The 20,538-nt window shown below is 41.1% G+C and overlaps 1 protein-coding gene and 1 non-coding gene across 2 annotated transcripts in view; one reads left to right on the top strand and one right to left on the bottom strand.

The window, feature by feature from the left end:
- The window catches only part of DNER (delta/notch like EGF repeat containing), a 378,787-nt gene that overhangs the window by 325,523 nt on the left and 32,726 nt on the right, over positions 1-20,538 (top strand). Inside the window, exon 10 of the mRNA XM_027964863.2 lies at positions 13,009-13,122. Within this exon, the coding sequence (XP_027820664.2) occupies positions 13,009-13,122 (114 nt within the window). The remainder of the gene's footprint in view (positions 1-13,008; positions 13,123-20,538) is intronic.
- On the bottom strand, positions 18,856-18,964 carry LOC114113326 (U6 spliceosomal RNA). The gene has a single exon (XR_003588385.2). It is a non-coding gene; the product is annotated as a U6 spliceosomal RNA (small nuclear RNA).

The following is a 20,538-nucleotide window of genomic DNA, read 5'->3' as shown; positions in this document are numbered from 1 at the left end:
GGTTAAGAATCCACCTGCCAGTGCAGGGGACTCAGGTTCCATCCCTGGTCTGGGAAGGTTCCATATGCCGTGGAGCAGCTAAGCCCACATGCCACAGCTACTGAAGCCCACGCTCCAGAGCCTGAGTACCACAACAAGAGAGGCCACCACAGTGAGAGGCCCTCACACTGCAGCTGCAGAAAGCCCACAGGTGGCAGTGTAGACCGGGTGTAGCCAGAAATAAACAAAATAAAACAATCTCTAATTAAAGAAAAAAGAAGATTGCAGTCAGACTGAGCTGGTCCTTGTGTGTACATGTGAGTGTGTCTATGAGAAAGAGAAATAAAGAGAATGGGCCCCTGCTCACACCTGGAGAACCTTGAAAAACACAAACTGGGAGGCCTCTACCCCTCGTTGACAGGGCTGGCTTGACCTGCCTGTCCGGCACTGGAGGAGAATCTCCAGTATCATCTGTTTCATTGCCAACCTCAAGCCTGGCCAGTCCAGGGAGTCTGCACCGGCAACTCAATAAGGGAAAAAACAAAACAAAACAAAATCTAGGAAGGAAAAACAAAATTGCAGCAAAACCCACAACTCTAAACACTCAAAAAGGGAAGTGAAAAAAGTCAAGTATGCCCCTCCGAATTGAATTTAGGTCTGGAGAAGCAAAAGGAGGAACTATGTCATGATAGAAGTAAAAGTATGAGGAAATGGAAACCGTGAGTGAAAAGACATGAAACATGGAGAAATGATCCAAGAGATAGTGTTTCATCTGAATGATGGATGGCTGGGGAAGAAGAACACACGGCAATAAAACCAGAAACAAACAGATTCTAGAAGGAGAAGGCTATGAGATAAATAAAACTGAAATTTTCACAGAGAATCAGCTTACAGAGTGCCAGAGGATTAATGAAGGAGATGATATATAATTTGTGATTTCCTGGTAGAGTTTCCAAATCCAAGAATACAGAGAATATTTTTTGCAAGATTCTCTATAGGGAGTACAAGTTACACACACAAAAAAGGCAAATCATCATTGAACTGCCCTTCTCTAAAATGAAGCTAAGGGCTTTCCTGGTGGTCCAGTCATTAAGAATCTGCCTTCCAATGCAGGAGACACGGGTTCAATCCCTGGTCAGGGACCTAAGATCCCACATGCCTCAGGGTAACTAACCCCTCGTTCTGCAACTACTGAGCCCATGTGCTCTGGAGCCCATGCCCCCCAACTAGAGAGGTCTGTGTGCTGTAGTGAAGATCCTGTGTGCTGCAGCAGGACCTGATGCCACAAAATAAATCAATATTAAAAAAAATAAAATGAGGCTAAACAACAGTGAAGAGTGTTTTATATTTTTTCAGAGAAAAAGTCTGGTAGTTAAAGGTTCATTTATGTTTGAGGGATAAAGAAAGACATTTTCTACACTTAAGGAACCCCATGTACCCTGTCTAAGAAAATTATTTTACAAGGTATACTCATCAAATTGGAACTAAATCAGAACAAAGATAACCGGATAGGGGACAAGAGACAGCAAGAAGAAGGAGGTTGAGCAGACTTCTTTACTTGTGGTGATAAACCCAAACAGATGGCATTCATGTGATTGTAAATACTAATTAATTTAGTGGTAAAGAAAAGTCTCTTGAAAGAATAGACATGCATACTGTATTAATTATTAATATTATTGCTGCATAGTGAATTATTGTAAGGTAGTGGCTTAACACAATACCCTTTTAATTAGCTAACAATTTCCTACGTTCAGGCATGGATTAATGGATTCCTTGTTCAAGGTCTGGTATCCAAAGCTGGAATCAAGATATTGGCTGGGCTGAATGCTCATCTGAGGTTTAAATAGGGAAGGATCAGATTCAGATTCAAAGTCCCCTCAAGTTGTTGGTAGAATTCATATCCTTGTGGCTGGAGAATTGTTGACAGTTTCTTGAATATGATGAGAGAGAACCTCTGCTGTTTCAAGCGTCTTACTTCAAGAGAGGCCTGAACCCTCTTAAAGCTCTCACCTGATTAGGGAAGGCCCACCCAAGGTTAACTCTAAGTCAATTGATTAGATTTTTCATCTTCAAACCTTCCTAACCATTGCTGAATGCCATTGGTTAGAAGTTCTCATTCAAGGGGAGGGAATTATACAAGGGTCTGACTCATTGAGGAGGGTCACCCTAGAGTGTGACACCATGTGAGTTGGTGGGTGTTTGGGAATGATTGGAAGGCACACGGGTGTGTTAGAGATCTCATCTCAATGGGCAGATAAAGTGATTATTTCATTTTGAGGTATTTACAGAGATCTTTAGGTTTAGGTTTAAACAGGAATGTAAACCTTAGCAAAGTAGCAATAAGCGAAAGAACTTCAAAACTTAAGAGTGATGGGCAGGTGTTTGCATTCCCACCAACAGTGTAGGAGGGTTCCCATTTCTCCACACCCTCTCCAGCATTTATTGCTTGCAGATTTTTGGATCGCAGACATTCTGACTGGTGTGAAGTGGTACCTCATTGTGGTTTTGATTTGCATTTCTCTAATAATGAGTGATGTTGAGCATCTTTTCATGTGTTTGTTAGCCATCCGTATGTCTTCTTTGGAGAAATGTCTATTTAGTTCTTTGGCCCATTTTTTGATTGGGTGGTTTATTTTTCTGGAATTGAGCTGCATAAGTTGCTTGTATATTTTTGAGATTAGTTGTTTGTCAGTTGCTTCATTTGCTATTATTTTCTCCCATTCAGAAGGCTGTCTTTTCACCTTGCTTATATTTTCGTTTGTTGTGCAGAAGCTTTTAATTTTAATTAGATCCCATTTGTTTATTTTTGCTTTTATTTCCAGAATTCTGGGAGGTGGATCATAGAGGATCCTGCTGTGATTAATGTCGGAGAGTGTTTTGCCTATATTCTCCTCTAGGAGTTTTATAGTTTCTGGTCTTACATTTAGATCTTTAATCCATTTTGAGTTTATTTTTGTGTGCGGTGTTAGAAAGTGATCTAGTTCCATTCTTTTACAAGTGGTTGACCAGTTTTCCCAGCACCACTTGTTAAAGAGATTATCTTTACTCCATTGCATATTCTTGCCTCCTTTGTCAAAGATAAGGTGTCCATACGTGTGGGGATTTATCTCTGGGCTTTCTATTTTGTTCCATTGATCTATATTTCTGTCTTTGTGCCAGTACCATACTGTCTTGATGACTGTGGCTTTGTAGTAGAGCCTGAAGTCAGGCAAGTTGATTCCTCCAGTTCCATTCTTCTTTCTCAAGATTGCTTTGGCTATTCGAGGTTTTTTGTATTTCCATACAAATCTTGAAATTATTTGTTCTAGTTCTGTGAAGAATATGGCTGGTAGCTTGATAGGGATTGCATTGAATTTGTAAATTGCTTTGGGTAGTATACTCATTTTCACTATATTGATTCTTCCGATCCATGAACATGGTATATTTCTCCATCTATTAGTGTCCTCTTTGATTTCTTTCATCAGTGTTTTATAGTTTTCTATATATAGGTCTTTAGTTTCTTTAGGTAGATATATTCCTAAGTATTTTATTCTTTTCGTTGCAATGGTGAATGGAATTGTTTCCTTAATTTCTTTTTCTACTTTCTCATTATTCGTGTATAGGAATGCAAGGGATTTCTGTGTGTTGATTTTATATCCTGCAGCTTTACTACATTCATTGATGAGCTCTAGTAATTTTCTGGTGGAGTCTTTAGGGTTTTCTATGTAGAGGATCATGTCATCTGCAAACAGTGAAAGTTTTACTTCTTCTTTTCCAATTTGGATTCCTTTTATTTCTTTTTCTGCTCTGATTGCTGTGGCCAAAACTTCCAGAACTATGTTGAATAGTAGCGGTGAAAGTGGGCACCCTTGTCTTGTTCCTGACTTTAGGGGAAATGCTTTCAATTTTTCACCATTGAGGATAATGTTTGCTGTGGGTTTGTCATATATGGCTTTTATTATGTTGAGGTATGTTCCTTCTATTCCTGCTTTCTGGAGAGTTTTTATCATAAATGGATGTTGAATTTTGTCAAAGGCCTTCTCTGCATCTATTGAGATAATCACATGGCTTTTATTTTTCAATTTGTTAATGTGGTGAATTACATTGATTGATTTGCAGATATTGAAGAATCCTTGCATCCCTGGGATAAAGCCCACTTGGTCATGGTGTTTGATCTTTTTAATGTGTTGTTGGATTCTGATTGCTAGAATTTTGTTGAGGATTTTTGCATCTATGTTCATCAGTGATATTGGCCTGTAGTTTTCTAACAGTGTGGAGATTCCTTAAAAAATTGCAAATAGAACTACCTTATGACCCAGCAATCCCACTGCTGGGCATACACACCGAGGAAACCAGAATTGAAAGAGACACATGTACCCCAATGTTCATTGCAGCACTGTTTATAATAGCCAGGACATGGAAACAACCTAGATGTCCATCAGCAGATGAATGGATAAGAAAGCTGTGGTACATATACACAATGGAGTATTACTCAGCCATTGAAAAGAATACATTTGAATCAGTTCTAATGAGATGGATGAAACTGGAGCCGATTATACAGAGCGAAGTAAGCCAGAAAGAAAAACACCAATACAGTATACTAACACATATATATGGAATTTAGAAAGATGACAATGATGACCCTGTATGCAAGACAGGAAAAAAGACACAGATGTGTATAACGGACTTTTGGACTCAGAGGGAGAGGGAGAGGGTGGGATGATTTGGGAGAATTGCATTGTAACATGTATACTATCATGTAAGAATCGAATCGCCAGTCTATGTCCGAAGCAGGATACAGCATGCTTGGGGCTGGTGCATGGTGATGACCCAGAGAGATGTCACGGGGAGGGAGGTGGGAGGGGGGTTCATGTTTGGGAACGCATGTACACCTGTGGTGGAGTCATGTCAATGTATGGCAAAACCAATACAGTATTGTAAAGTAAAATAAAGTAAAAATAAAAATTAAAATAAATAAATAAATAAATAAAAATTAAAAAAAAAAAGAGTGATGGGCAGGTGTTGAGGTGTGAGGTAGAAGGGATTAAAAGAAAAGCAGAAGGGGCCAATTTATGCCCTCAATCCAGAGGAAGGTCACAAGACCCTGGACCTGTCTTTCCTGTCCCTCTTTGTAGACATTTTTCCCAACATGTATTTACATATGAGAAGTCTGTATAAACTTAGAAAACTATCAGATGAGTGAACATTAGTTCTTAACTAGCACTCACCTCTGCAGTTAGACCTTGGGTAAGTGATATGTTGAGGGGAAGATTGGTACTTTAACTTCTTACTCTACATATGTGCTTTTTACATGGTGATTTCTAATCTTTTCTGTTTTTAAAAAGTGTAAATAAATGAATATAACTTCCTGAAAAGAATGAGTGCAATAAGGTCAGGCAAGTATAGCTAAGAACATTTTGGAAAAAGAAGGCATTGAGGGGGAACTTCTGCCAGATGTTGAAACCCATTATAATGCTGCAGTTATTACTGCATTCTCATGTAATGGGTGTGAGAATGGACAGCTAACCAAAACTGAATAATGGCCTAGAAACCCTCATCTGTAATAATATATGACACTTAACAAAGAATTGCTATGAAATGGGAAGGGAATTCTTCCTTAAGAAATGGTGCTAAAAAAAACTGAGTTGCTAGACAGAAAAGAAGAAATGTCCCTGCACACACTTCTAAATAAGTTCCGTGTGAATTAAGAAAAAACAAGTCCCTTCTTATTTGACTTTGCATCCTCATCTGCTTACTTCCTCCCTTCTTCCTCTGTCTTTTACAATCAAATTTCCTTAGAGTTTGTACAGACAACGCCTCTATTTCCTTTAATTTTCTTTCATGGCCCTTCACAATTTGGATCTCATTCTGCTAAATGGATTTGTGGTTCATTCACTTAGTCCTGTCCAACTCTTTGTGACCCCATGGACTGCAACACTCCAGGCTTCCCTGTCCTTCACCATCTCCCGGAGCTTGCTCAAACTCATATCCATTGAGTCCATGATGCCATCCAACCATCTTATCCTCTGTCACCCCCTCCTCCTCCTTCCCTCAATCTTTCCCAGCATCAGGGTCTTTTCCAATGAGTTGGCTGTTCATATCAGGTGGCAAAAGTACTGGAGCTTCAGCTTCAGCATCAGTCCTTCCAGTGAATAAGCAGAGTTGATTTCCTTTAGGATTGACTGGTTTGATTTCCTTGCTGTCCAGTGACCTAATTAAAGACTGAAATCCCAAAGCTTCCAACTCCACATTCTTGCCCCATCACTCTGTGATCACAGGCTTCCTCATGAAACTCACCTGCATTAGCCTCCACAGCCCTGTTCCTCTCCCCATCCCACCCCCAACCCTAGTCTTCCCTCTGGTCTTTTGGAAAGAATCCTTGTCCTCTGGACACCATGGATGCAGGTTGTTTGCAGGCTTCACTTCTTGGCCCTTTCTCTCTCCTCCTCTTTGCCATCATCCTGTCCTGCGTCTGTATCCACTGACTGAAATACTGATCTCCGAACAGGCATGATTTCTCCTTCCTAAACTTTCAAAGCATTTTCTTGATATTTGATATGACAGTTATGGTCAGCCTTGTAGTCAGCTCTTTCTGGCTCCAGACTTTCCTTTTCTTGACACTTAATTATAATCTCCTGAATGGCAGTGACTACAAAGGCTTTTTTTTTTTTTTTTGGTTGTTGTTAATTAATGTAATTTTTTGGCTATACTGCGTGGCATGTGGAACTTTCCCAACCCAGTATTGAACTCATGAAGAAGAGCGGAATTTTAACCACTGGACCACCAGGGAAATCCCTCTTTTTTTCCTTTTCTTCTTCTTTTTTTTTAAACTTAATCATCTGCTCTTGGTATGGCGGCTTACTCAAAGTAAACACTCCATAGCTATCTGTACTTGAATGGAAACTACTGCTTAACACACTAGTAAAATACACCAAAGCAACTTGAGCTTTTTGCCCATAAGTTTCCACTGTGGATTATGAAATTGTTAGAAACAAAATACACGGAGGGACTCAGAGTGATCTCTTTTCAGATATACTGAAAAGCTGATACTTCTTTAAAACTAGTTCACAGCTAATTCACCATGGGACTTTGGTTAGCATTCATCAACCTTATGTTGCCAAAACATCAAGTTACAGACCCACATTATGCTGAATTATTATTTATAGAAGAACAAATTTAATGGTCAAGATTATACCCACTTGGAATTTTTGGTGACAGAAGTTAGAAAGAAAATACTTCCATTTTTAATAATAAAAATATGATTATGAATAATGAAAATAATTTATGAAAATAAATACTGTTATTTTTGATTTAGAAATTGTTAGCAAGTTTTACTAGTTTTACTTGATTTTTAAATTAATTTTTATTGGAGTAGTGTTGCTTTATAGTGTGTGTTGGTACTGTACAGCCGAGTGAATCAGCCATACATATACATCTATCCCCCCTCCCTTTTGGATTTCCTTCCCATTTAGGTCACCACAGTACATTAAGTAGAGTTCCCTGTGCTAAACCATAGGTTTTCATTAGTTATCTATTTTATGGAGAAGGCAGTGGCACCCCACTCCAGTACTCTTGCCTGGGAAACCCCATGGGCAGAGGAGCCTGGTGGGCTGTAGTCCATGGGGTCGCGAAGAGTCAGACACGACTGAGCGACTTCCCCTTCCCCTCTTCCCTCTATTTTACACCTAGTATCAGTAGTGTACTAGCTCTATTTAAAATGGTGATATATTCCCTTATTACATCTGATGTGAGGCTCCTATAATAATTCTGGAATGAACATATTTATTCATATAATTTTCATATTTTCTGGATTTTTTTTTGGAGGGATAGAGTCTCAGAAATAAGTTTATTGGGTTGTGAGTTTGATCACATTGTACCTGGTTGTTGATTTTTAAAGTCCAGAAAAGTGTGTAATTGAAAAGGTGAAAACTCTTTCTTTGTTGGCTAGAATTATTTCCTCTATATAACCAGTGGACGAGAATTTCTGGATTGTATACCTAGCCATTCTCAAGCACTGTGATTGATAGAAAAATGGGTAACTCAGGGTTTCTTCCTTTTATCAGCTTATTGTTTAACCAGAAGAACAGACTGAGACTGGCACACACAAGAAATAATGAGGCGAAGGTCGAGGTGTCAGTTGTAATTTCTAAAACAGATTAGAAAAGGTGGAGCTCTGTGAGGCTGAAACCCTGGAAAAGTTTTCTTGGAGGAAAGCAGTTTGAATAAAGTAAGATGATGTCTTCAAATGAATAGGAAGTTCAAAGAACACTTCAAGCTAATTTTCTTTACCTGACTTAATTTTCTTAGAGATAAAATAAAGATTTTTCAGTTGTGAAAATATTAATCACGACCAAAAATTATGATGACAACAGAGGTTTATAATTGGAGCATGACTCTTTGAATTTTTGCTCATTTTAATTCTAAAATTAGCTGCTAGAAAGAGCCCTGTTGAAATAAAGATCTCTTCCGAAACATTGCCGCTCTATGCCTTAATATAAAAAATATGATTTTTTTTATTAGTTTTGACTGATTTACAGTTTATTTTTGCTTGAGACTAAACATAAGTTGTGTAATAGTGCGTGCTGTGTCCCTTGCCAGTGGGTGATGCGTGCGTCATTCTACAGACTTAGTCTGAAGTGTGGACCTGGTTTTCCCTGACAGAATAGGGTGTTTCTGAGGCAGATTTGGAATGGTGTCTCACTCCTCTGGCAACTCTACCTGTGTATCGGCCAAAGTACACAGACTGTCGCCCCTCCTGGAAGGACAGGATTCTGGTGGCATAGCCATCATTTCTTCCCCGCGGTCTGATACAGCCTCTGCTCTAAAGAACCTCAGAGATACATGGGGGAATCAGACAGCAAAACACATAAGTGGTGATTTAACACTGAACTCTGGAATCGTGGGATCTCCACATGCCCTCAATGTGGCAGAAGAACAGAGTCCTGCCTTGGGAGAGTCAACTTCAGGAGGGAGGGCGAAGGAAAGCGTTTTGCTCAGAGGACACAGGATGCCTGACACTCAGTGTTGTGCAAGGGAATGGGGGCTCTGGGGGTGCAGATGAAGGGAACCCAGGGGCCCTGAAGAGCAGAGTTGAAGGGGATGTATCCTGGGCATCTCAGTGGTATTCATGACTCTCTCTTCTCTGCATTTAAGATTTGTAGCTCATAGTGGTTCAATTCTGACCAACAAACTGAACAACATGGCACGTGTTTCTTGCAAAGGGCTTAGCGAGTCTCAGCGTATAGAAACATGAGTTGGCAAAGTGCTCTCTGGGGACATTTGAGACTGACTTGCTGCAAAGTTATCCTCTTGCTAAGAGGATTAGTTTTTGTCCCATCTTGCTGCCAGAAAACTCTCAATGAACCTCAAGTGACTGAATATCTTATCTTTTGAAAAAGAGAAATAACAAAGGATAAAATCATTGCCCAAACACGCAAAAGATTGAAGTTGCTTATTATCTTGAGTGTTTTCATCAAATGTATCTTACTGAAGGCTTTTAAAGTTGAGATGCTTAAATATTCAGCCTGGAATATGCTTTTCACCCTTATTTGAGGAATGTGGTAATTTGTGTGTTAATGTATTAGTTATATGAATATTTTAAGATTAAGTTGGCAAATGTATTACTGAAAATCAAGAAAAACATGTCCTTGATTGCTCTTACTTTAGTTCTAATGGATATTTTTGCTCTTAGACTTCAGAATACTTCTGAACTTTGGTGTGGCTGTATTTCCTGTTATAATCAAAAGCCTTGTTTGTCATGTGGTTCCCAGTGATCAGCCTCCTAGGAACTTCTTGTTGTTGTTCAGTTGCTAAGTCATGTCTAACTATTTGCAACCCCATGAACTGCAGCACATCAGGCTTCCCTGGACTTGCAAATATGTGAATTCTTGTTCTTCATAACACTTGGAAGCGAAAAATGCTCTTTTGGATTTTACTGTTTCAGTTCAGCCTGCGCTACTTGGGTATCACTGGAAAGATGAAAATAGAGACTCCTGGGTGAAGAGACTGTACACACTCAAGCAACGAGCAATTACCAGTTTTACACTTTAATCTCTAGATTAGTTTTTTGAATTAATTAATTATTTGGCTGCACTGGGTCTTCATTACTGCCCATGGGCTTTTCTCTGCCTGCAGCAAACAGGGGCTGCTCTTTGTTGAAGTATGCAGGTTCCTCATTGCAGTGGCTTCTCTTGTGGAACACGGCCTCTAGGTGCGCAGGCTCAGTAGTTGTGGCACGAAGGCTTAGCTGCCCTGCAGCATGTGGAATCTTCCTGGACCAGGGATTGAGCCTGTGTCCCCTGCATTGGCAGGAAGACTCCTAACTACTCAACCACCAGGGAAGTCCAGTCTTTAAATTAGTTTGACCTTGTGAGTTGTGGGTTTGTTAAGGATGAGTCAGGGAGGTGCCATCAAGTCTCTGGAGGCAGAGAGGGAGCTAGGAGATATTTGGGGGCTGGGAGTGCTTCCCACCAGGTGTGAGGCAGTGGGCTTGGGGTGGTGGTTGCAGGGAGAAAAGTCAGGCAAAGATATGAAAGGCAGTTTGGAAAAATATTTGTTAGAATATTGTTCACAAGTTGGATATGATGGCAAAGGATAAAAAGAAATGAAAACGCATCCATTCTAAGATGCTTTGTTGTTGTTCATTTCTCAGGCTCTAAGGTGTGTCTGACTCTTTGTGACTGTAGCACACCAGGCTTCCCTGTCCTTCACCATCTCCTGGAGTTTGCTGAAACTCATGTCCATTGAGTCGTTGATGCCATCCAACCATCTTATCCTCTGTTGCCCACTTCTCCTCCTGCCCTCAATCTTCCCCAGCATCAGAGTCTTTTACAATGAGTTGGTTCTTCACATCAGGTGGCCAAAGGATTGGAGCTTTAGTTTCAGCATCAGTCCTTCCAGTGACTATTCAGGATTGATTTCCTTTAGGATGGACTGGTTGGATCTCCTTGCAGTCCAAGGGACTCTCAAGAGTCTTCTCCAACACCACAGTTCAGAAGCATCAGTTCTTTGGTGCTCAGCCTTCTTTATGGTTCGGCTCTCATATCAGTACATGACTACTGGAAAAACCATGGCTTTGACTATACAGATCTTTGTCAGTTAAGTGATGTCTCTGCTTTTGAATATGCTGTCTAAGTTTGTCACAGCTTTTTTTCCAAGGAACAAGCACCTTTTAATTTCATGTCTGTAATCACTGTCTGCAGTGATTTTGGAGCCCAAGAAAATAAAGTCTGTCACTGTGTCCATTCTTTCCCCCATCTATTTGTCATGAAGTGACAGGACTGAATACCTTGATCTTAATTTTTTGAATGTTGAGTTTTAAGGCTTTTCCTTCTCCTCTTCCACCTTCATCAAGAGGCTCTTTAGTTCCTCTTCCCTTTACCAGGCTCCAATAAATCATTAGTGTGACTACAGATAGGGAGTTCTGTTTTCTTTTTCTCTTGCATTCCACGCCCCCATCCCATCCTGTTTCCTGAACCTTGCTTCTTAAGACATTGAAAATTAGAAAAGAAAGGAGAGAAAAAAGTCCCAGCAAGAATAATTTCAGTGTCAACATGAGTCACTGGGTGTGGCAGTCTTTTGTACAATCTGAGTGAAGTAAGGAAGTGGAAATTAAATAAATATCCTTTTATTATTTGATTTATGCTTTATTTTCTTGAGACTGTCAGAAAGGATAAGCGTATCATTATATACTTTCTTACAAAGATGTAATTTATCTTCCTCTCCAAAGGGGAGGGGAACAAAGAAAGAGATTAGTCTATTCATCTATCTGACCTTCCGGTGAAATACCAGAAATTCTACCTTTCAAAGAGCATTGGATTTTTAAAGTTCTTTTTAAAAATAAAATTATGAAAATGCTATATAGTCATTGTGAAAAATTCTAACAATGTAGAGATGTACAAAGTGACATTCAAAGTAATTCATTTTTCCCTCAGTTCAGCTTCAAGCCTCTGCATATATACATATACACGTAGACTACTTTTTAACAACAATGGGAGCTGTTTTTGTTATAAAGACTGTTTTTCAGTGCCTCTTTTGTTTGTTGTTGAATGGGTGCAGAGCTCCATAGACTGTTGTATATTTCCACGGCAGTTGAAGCTCCATCTCATGAACTGTTCAGCGAGCACAGGATCACATTCAAGTGACCATCATCACTGGGTCCCTCCCCACCAGCTTGGTGACCTTGCATTTGGATATTTGTCTCCTAGTGTTGACTCGAGGATCACCTTATACATAAAGCGCAGCAGAAGGGTCTGGAACACAGTATGGGTGCAGCACGTTGCCTTTCTGTTGGTGAACTGGTTTGATCTTTGGGGATGAAGTCTAAGGACCTCCTCTCCCCTGAAGTTTTCCAAAACTACAACTGGAGCTCGTTTAAATATCTGACTCCAAATCTTTACCTTCAGGATACTGTTTATCAGTTATATTGACATTTTTTGTAGACTGTCTGGCTACGTTCTGTTTCTTTTGGAGACTCAGAAAGCATGTGTCACTGATAAATTTTATCTTTCAATGTTTTAACTTTTTGTTGCCCAGACTTTGGGGTGTGGGGTCAGAGAAAATACAGAGAAGACTTTATGATGGGACTTATGATCAGGTACTGAATTTGTTATTTTCGAGTAAGGTGTGTTTTTACAGCTTAAAGTCAAGGGTGGGCTTTCCTGGTGCCTCAGTGGTAAAGAATTTGCCTGCCAAAGCAGGAGATATGGATTTGATCCCTAGGTTGGGAAGATCCCCTGGAGAAGGAAATGGCAATTCACTCCAGTATTTCTTGCCTGGAGCATTCCCTGGACAGAGGAGCCTAATGGGCTATAGTCCATAGAGTCGCGAAGAATCCGCCATGACTTAAGTGACTAAACACTAGCAAAAGTCAAGGGTGGGCACTTGAATACATTTACATGTGTGCACCCATGCGTGTACATGCACACACACATGCACCCCTCTGGGAATCAGCCTTCACACTGTTCAAACCTATTCAAACACTTTCCTTTCAAAGGCTATGGGAGCTGGAGACCTTAGCAAGTTACCCTTTTTGCATCTGTGTCTCTGCAGGAATCCACTGTGAATCCTACAAGGACCCATGCGCTAATGTCAGCTGTCTGAATGGAGGCACCTGTGACAGCGAAGGTCTCAATGGCACGTGTGTCTGCGCACCAGGATTTACAGGCAAGTGAGACAGAAGCTGAGTTTTCAAATTAGTGCAGAATCCCTGAGATTGCAGCTGTGAAGAAAACCCAGAAACCTCTATGCATACATTATTGCAAAATACGAATTGCACTGCAGAAGGTAAGCAGGGATCGCTTGGATGGAGACCTGTTTTAAAACAATTTACTGTGTTGTCATTAAGTGAGGCTCTTAGGAGATCAGCGTTTGGTTTGAAGACTTGCTGAGACTGTCCTTGCTGTGTACGTTTTCTGACCTGTAGCTTTGAACGTGAGACATGAGCCATTACACTCACACCTGATAAAGTGTCAGTGCTAATGGGGGTGAGAAGGAGAATGGAAGGGTCAAATGTGTCTTCTGCAGCAACTGCATTCCGCCACCAGGTTTATTTCTATCGAAAGATACGGCAGTGTCTGGATTTACTTATTTATTTTAATTGAAGGATAATTACTACCTTGTGATGGTTTTTGCCATACATCAATATGACTCAGTCAGTATGAATCGGCCATAGGCATACATGTGTCCCTTCCATCCTGAACCCCCCTCGCACCTCCCTCCCCACCCCATCCCTCCAGCTTGTCCCAGACCACCGGCTTTGGGTGCCCTGTATCATACATCAAGCTCCCACTGGTTATCTGCTTTGCATATGGTAAGGTATATGTTTCAGTGCTAGTCTCTGAAATCATCCCAGCCTTTCCTTCTCCCACTGAGTCCAAAAGTCTGCTCTTTATGTCTGCGTCTCTTTTACTGCCCTCCACATTTGAGTCGGTTCTAGTGAGGTGGGTGAACCTAGAGCCTCTTATACAGAGTGAAGTAAGTCAGAAAGAGAAAGGCAAATATCGTATATTAACATCTGGATTTTGCATAATGGAGAGATGGTGGGGGCGTTAGGGGGAGATCTTGAATTAGTAGTGAAGGTGAGGACAGGAGAGGTGTGGGCAGAGAGAGTAGATGGGGGAGAAAACATCTGATGGAAGAACAGGTGGGGAGGACAGGGCTGGGTTCAAGAGGAGCCTCGGAGGCTCCTGGGATCTGAGTGGGAAAAGTCACTGTGGGCAAGGAGAACGAGCCTAACAAGAGCCCTTCGAAGTCACCCCTCAAAGATCTAGGGGGCTGTACACACCCCAACAGATGTGGAATGTCGTATGCATGTGTAAATACTGAGGGGGGAGTTCTTAAATTTTCATCAGATTCTCAAAAGAAGTTAGGAACCCCTTGGGTAGTGGAGATGCCATCCTTCACTTTGTTAACTGAGCACAGGAGTGCGGAGATGTAGAGCGCAGGTCAGGTGTCTGTTTTGAGCACTTGCTCAGCCAACAAGAGCGTCAGGGTCACGCTGGCTTGCAGGTTGGGAAAGGTTAATATACAGGGGGCAGACAGAAGAAGGTGGGCACCAAAGTTTCTGGAAATGTGTTGTCATTGGCTGGAGAGTGCCTTGCATGCTCACTTCCCCCTGCTAATCTACAGTGGCCGCCTCCCCAACCCTGAAGAATTCCGCAGAGCCTGGACCCCAGTCCATCCCTGGGGAGCCTCGTTTGTGCTTCTGGGGAAGAAGCCAACAGTCAAGATCAGGAGGAGCGACCTCTGATCTTCCTTCTGCTTATCTGTGTCATATCCTTTGTTTTCCTTTTGGCTTTTCCTGGGACTAGGAAGCGGGCTCACTCAGAAAATTATCTGCAGGTGGTTTTGTTTCTGACCGGTTTATAAACACGCAGGGACATTTGTTCTCATCAATAAATGCAAAGATAATATTGGGGATTGCACAATTGCACTCATCTCACATGCTAGTAATGCTCAAAATTCTGCAAGCCAGGGCTTCAGCAATACGTGAACCGTGAACTCCCTGATGTTCAAGCTGGTTTTAGAAAAGTCAGAGGAACCAGAGATCAAATTGCCAACATCTGCTGGATCATGGAAAAAGCAAGAGAGTTCCAGAAAAACATCTACTTCTGCTTTATTGACTATGCCAAAGCCTTTGACTGTGTGGATCACAATAAACTGTGGAAAATTCTGAAAGAGATGGGAATACCAGACCACCTGACCTGCCTCTTGAGAAATCTGTATGCAGGTCAAGAAGCAACAGTTAGAACTGGACATGGAACAACAGACTGGTTCCAAATAGGAAAAGGAGTACATCAAGGCTGTATATTGTCACCCTGCTTATTTAACTTCTGTGCAGAGTACATCATGAGAAATGCTGGACTGGAAGAAACACAAGCTGGAATCAAGATTGCCGGGAGAAATATCAATAACCTCAGATATGCAGATAACACCACCCTTATGGCAGAAAGTGAAGAGGAGCTAATAAGCCTCTTGATGAAAGTGAAAGAGGAGAGTGAAAAAGTTGGCTTAAAGCTCACCATTCAGAAAACGAAAATCATGGCATCCGGTCCCATCACTTCATGGGAAATAGATGGGGAGACAGTGGAAGCAGTGTCAGACTATTTTTTTGGGCTCCAAAATCACTGCGGATGGTGACTGCAGCCATGAAATGAAAAAACGCTTACTCCTTGGAAGAAAAGTTATGACCAACCTAGATAGTATATTCAAAAGCAGAGACATTACTTTGCCAACTAAGGTCCGTCTAGTCAAGGCTATGGTTTTTCCTGTCGTCATGTATGGATGTGAGAGTTGGACTGTGAAGAAGGCTGAACACAGAAGAATTGATGCTTTTGAACTGTGGTGTTGGAGAAGACTCTTGAGAGTCCCTTGGACTGCAAAGAGATCCAACCAGTCCATTCTGAAGGAGATCAACCCTGGGATTTCTTTGGAAGGAATGATGCTAAAGCTGAAACTCCAGTACTTTGGCCACCTCATGCGAAGAGTTGACTCATTGGAAAAGACTCTGATGCTGGGAGGGATTGGGGGCAGGAGGAGAAGGGGATGACAGAGGATGAGATGGCTGGATGGCATCACAGACTTGATGGACATGAGTCTGAGTGAGCTCCGGGAGATGGTGATGGACAGGGAGGCCTGGCGTGCTGCGATTCATGGGGTCGCAAAGAGTCGGACACGACTGAGCGACTGAACTGAACTAAATATTGGGGAAGCATTCCATCCCCACCCCCCCAGACATTTATATCCCACAAATAATAAAAAGCTTGGAAGAAAAATGAGAAAATATAGCACCATAGAGGGGGAAAAAAAAACAACACAACAAACCCACCACTTAAAACTGTGCTACTAGGAGACAGCCATTGTTAACATTTTGTTGCATATATCCAGGGGTTTTCCTGAAGGTCTGTTTGTGTTTAAGATACAGTGTGTAGTGTAAATGCATATGTGCGTGCCTGCTAAGTTGCATCAGTCATACCCAACTTTTTTCGACCCTATGGACTGTGGCCCACCAGGATCCTCTGTCCATGAGATTCTCCAGGCAAGAATACTGGAGTGGGTTGCCACGCCCTCCTCCAGGGAATCTTCCTGACCCAGGGATCAAACCCACATCTGCAGTTCCTGCATTGCAGGCAGATTTTTTACCGCAGAGCCACTGAGGAAGCCCGTAAATGCATCTATTTGAACATAAAAGCAATCATACTGTTCAGACTATTTTTCACTTAAAGATATGTGTGTTTCATAAATGGCACTTTCACATTAAGGAATATTCTTCTGTTTATCATTTTTATTGGCTGTCCTGTCATCCAGTCCATGATATGTCAGGATTCTTTTTTTAACCCATGCTCAATTCAACTTTTGGGGAGATGGAACTTTTTATTGCAAACAATATTACAGTGAATATTCTTGCATGCATGTCTTTGTAAACTTGTGTGATTATTTCTTTGAGCTAATTTCCTAGGAATGGAAACCCATGATCCAGGAGAATACATACTTATTTCCATATTGCTCTCCAGGAAGAAACCTTGTACCAATATTTACTCCTATCCAGAGTACAAAGAAACTTTTATTTCCTTGAAAGTGAAAATGTTAGTAACTAAGTAGTGTCCAAGTCTTTGTGATCCCATGGACTGTAGCCTGCCAGGCTCCTCTGTCCATGGGATTTTTTTTTCAGGCAAAAATACTGGAGTGAATTTCCATTTCCTTCTCCAGGGGTTCTTCCCAACACAGGGATCAAACCTGCATCTCTTGCATTGGCAGGCGGATTGTTTTTCCACTGAGCTACCAGGGAAGCTCTGAAGAGACCTTTTATTTTTATTTTATTTATTTATTTTAATTACTTTACAATATTGTATTGATTTTGCCATACATCAACATGAATCCGCTACAGAGACCTTTTAAATGCAAATCTAATCTTTGTCTCTCCCTGCTTAAAATCACCTACTGGCATATCATTGTCTTTAAGACTTTTAGCTGGATCATCAAGACCTGGGAGGTCTGGCTACATCTCGTCTTTTTAGGCTTGTCCTGGGCCCCCTTTGCCTGCTTGATTCCCGAACAGCAGTGTCATGCTCTTCTTATCAGTAATGTTCTTCCTGTGTGCCTCCTGCCTCTCAACCCCCTCTGCCTCCCCCACTGGCCATACACCTTTTGGTTGTTGTTTAGTTGCTACATCATGTCCGACTCATGTTCTAGGTGGAAAGTCCACCCCTAGGCCTTCGGAGAAGGCAATGGCACCCCACTCCAGTACTGTTGCCTGGAAAATCCCATGGATGGAGGAGCCTGGTGGGCTGCAATCCATGAGGTCGCTAAGAGTTGGACATGACTGAGCGACTTCACTTTCCCTTTTCACTTTCATGCATTGGAGAAGGAAATGGCAACCCACTCCAGTGTTCTTGCCTGGAGAATCCCAGGGACGGGGGAGCCTGGTGGGAGGCCGTCTATGGGGTCGCACAGAGTCAGACACGACTGAAGTGACTTAGTAGCAGCAGCAGCAGGCCTTTATCATTCTTACTGTAATCATAGCAAGCAGGAGGACTCTTCCAGTTGAAGTAGGCTCAAACATCACTCCAACTGGTCTTTGAAAATAACAAATACCTCAGCTGTAGTCATTCTTCAACATTTTCCAGCTACTTTTCAGTATTTGTCTTTCAGTTCACAGGAGAATATTCTGTGATTTCCAGCTCATTTTCACAGGCGAATGTCATCAGTGCTTTATTCTCACTGAGATTTTAACTTGCCTTTCTTTGATGCTGAGCATCTTTCATGTAATTACTGACCCTTCAGGTAACTTTGGGCTTCCCTGGTGGCTCAGATGGTAAAGAATCTGCCTGCAGTTCAGGGAGACATGGGTTCAGTCCCTGGGCTGGGAAGATCCCCTGGAGAAGGAAATGGCTACCCACTCCAGTATTCTTGCCTGGAGAATCCCAAGGACAGAGGAGCCTGGCGGGCTACAGTCCATGGGGTCACAAAGAGTCGGACACAATTGAGAAACTACTTTCACTTTTTTATTTTCATATGTCTTCCCTTGTGAAAGGTCTTTTCAATTTTTTGCCCAGTTTTTAAAAGTTGAATTTTTGTCATATCATTGAGTTGTTAGGGTAATTTGCATATTCTAGATACAAATCCTTTGTCAGATAAACATTTGGCTTGTCCATTCATTCTTTTTTTTCTCCCCCCAGCAGTACATCCATCCATATATTCTTTTTTTTAAATTAATTTATTTTTTGTTGAAGCATAATTGCTTTACAGAATTTTGCTGTTTTCTGTCAAACCTCAACGTGAATCAGCCATAGGTATACATATATCTCCTCCCTTTTGAACCTCCCTCCCATCTCCCTCCCCATCCCAACCCTCTAGGTTGATACAGAGCCCCTGTTTGAGTTTCCTGAGCCATATAGCAAAAATATGGAACACTTTATGAATGTGCATGTCATCCTTGCTTAGGAGCCACGCTAATTTTCTTTGTATGGGTCTAAATTTTCACTATATGTGCTGCCAAAGTGAGCACCTTCCATACATTCTTAATGGGTTGTGGTTTTTTTTTTTTTTGTTTTTTGTTTTTTTGGTGAGAAGCAAGTGCTTTTTTTTTTTGGTAATCTCTAATTTATCAATTTTTTTCTCTTTTGGTTTATTCTTTCTTTGCCTACCTTATAATGATGACATTTTGCCCAATGTGTTCTTTTAGAATTTTTAAAAATAGATTTTGCTTTTAGGTTTAGGTCTTGAGTTAATTTTTTGTGGCTATGGTGTGACTTAAGGCTGGAAGTTTATTTTTTCCCCATATGAGTACAAAGTTATCCTAGCAACTTAACTAACGGAATTCATTAGCACATTTTTTAAGAAGATGATTGACTATCTGTATGTCTTTTTTTATCCCTTTGGCTGTTTTTTCAAAATCAAAGTTTTTATTTTGAGATAATTGAAACTTCAGACTTCGTGAACAGTTTCAGTAAATAATGCAGAGAGATCCAGTGTACAGTTTACCCTCAGGGGCAACATGCTGTAGAACTACAGTACAGTGTCTTTCCCAGGTTACTGACATTGACGCAGTCAAGATCCAGACCATTTCCATCACAAGGATCCCTTATGCTGTCCTTCGATAGCCATGCCCATTTCTTGTCCACTACAGGAAAATTTCCTTAATCCCTAGAAAGTGCTAATCTGTTCTGCATCTTTATAACTTTGGTATTTCAAAAATATTTTCTGCATGGAATCATATAGCCTGTAACCTTTCAAGTTTTTTCACTCAGCATAATTCTCTGGCAGTTCATCCAGATCATTGCGTGTATCAAGTGTCTTCCTTTTTATTGCTGATCTGCCTTCTATGGTATGAATACTCCACAGTTTGTTTAGCTATTCACCTGTTGAAAGAAATCTGGGGTCTTTCCAATTTTGAGCTATTACAGAGAAAGCTGCTATAAATCTTTGTTTACAGTTTTTTGTGTGTGAATATAAGTTTTCACTTTTTTTCTGTAACATTTGCCCAGGAATTCAAGTGCTAGGTCATTAAGTAGTTGATGTGGACTTTTCAAAAAAAGAAAAAACAAAAAGATGTCAGAATATTTCCAGAGTGGCTTAACCATTTTTTCCTTCTCATTAACTACGAATCATAATCCAGTTTATCTCTCTCCTTGCCAGCATTTGATATTGTCTTCATTTTTTATTTTAGCCATTTTGATATGTGTTTAGTGATGTCTTGTGGTTTTAATTCAAGTTTCCCTAATGATACATATGGGCTTCCCTGATGGCTCAGCAAATAAAGAATCTGCCCCCAGTGCAGGAGACACAGGAAATGGGTTTGATCCCTGGGTCAGGAAGATCCCCTGGAGTAGGAAAATGGCATCCCACTCCACTGTTCTTTCCTGAACTCTCCCATGGACAGAGGAGCCTGGCGGGCTACAGTCTGTGGGATTGCAAAGAGTCAGATATGCCTGAGTGACTGATGCAAACACGAATGATAAATGATGTTAGACACCTTTTCGTGTCCTTTTTTTACATCTACACTTACTCTTTGGCCAAGTATCCCTGCATGTCCTTTGTTGACTTTCTAATCTCATCCCACATATCAAGGCTACATACTAT

Source organism: Ovis aries, chromosome 2 (assembly GCF_016772045.2).
Source record: "Ovis aries strain OAR_USU_Benz2616 breed Rambouillet chromosome 2, ARS-UI_Ramb_v3.0, whole genome shotgun sequence".
Classification (NCBI taxonomy): Eukaryota; Metazoa; Chordata; class Mammalia; order Artiodactyla; family Bovidae; genus Ovis; species Ovis aries.
Note: the sequence above shows the minus strand (reverse complement) of the source record. Positions and strands in the feature narration are given on the sequence as shown.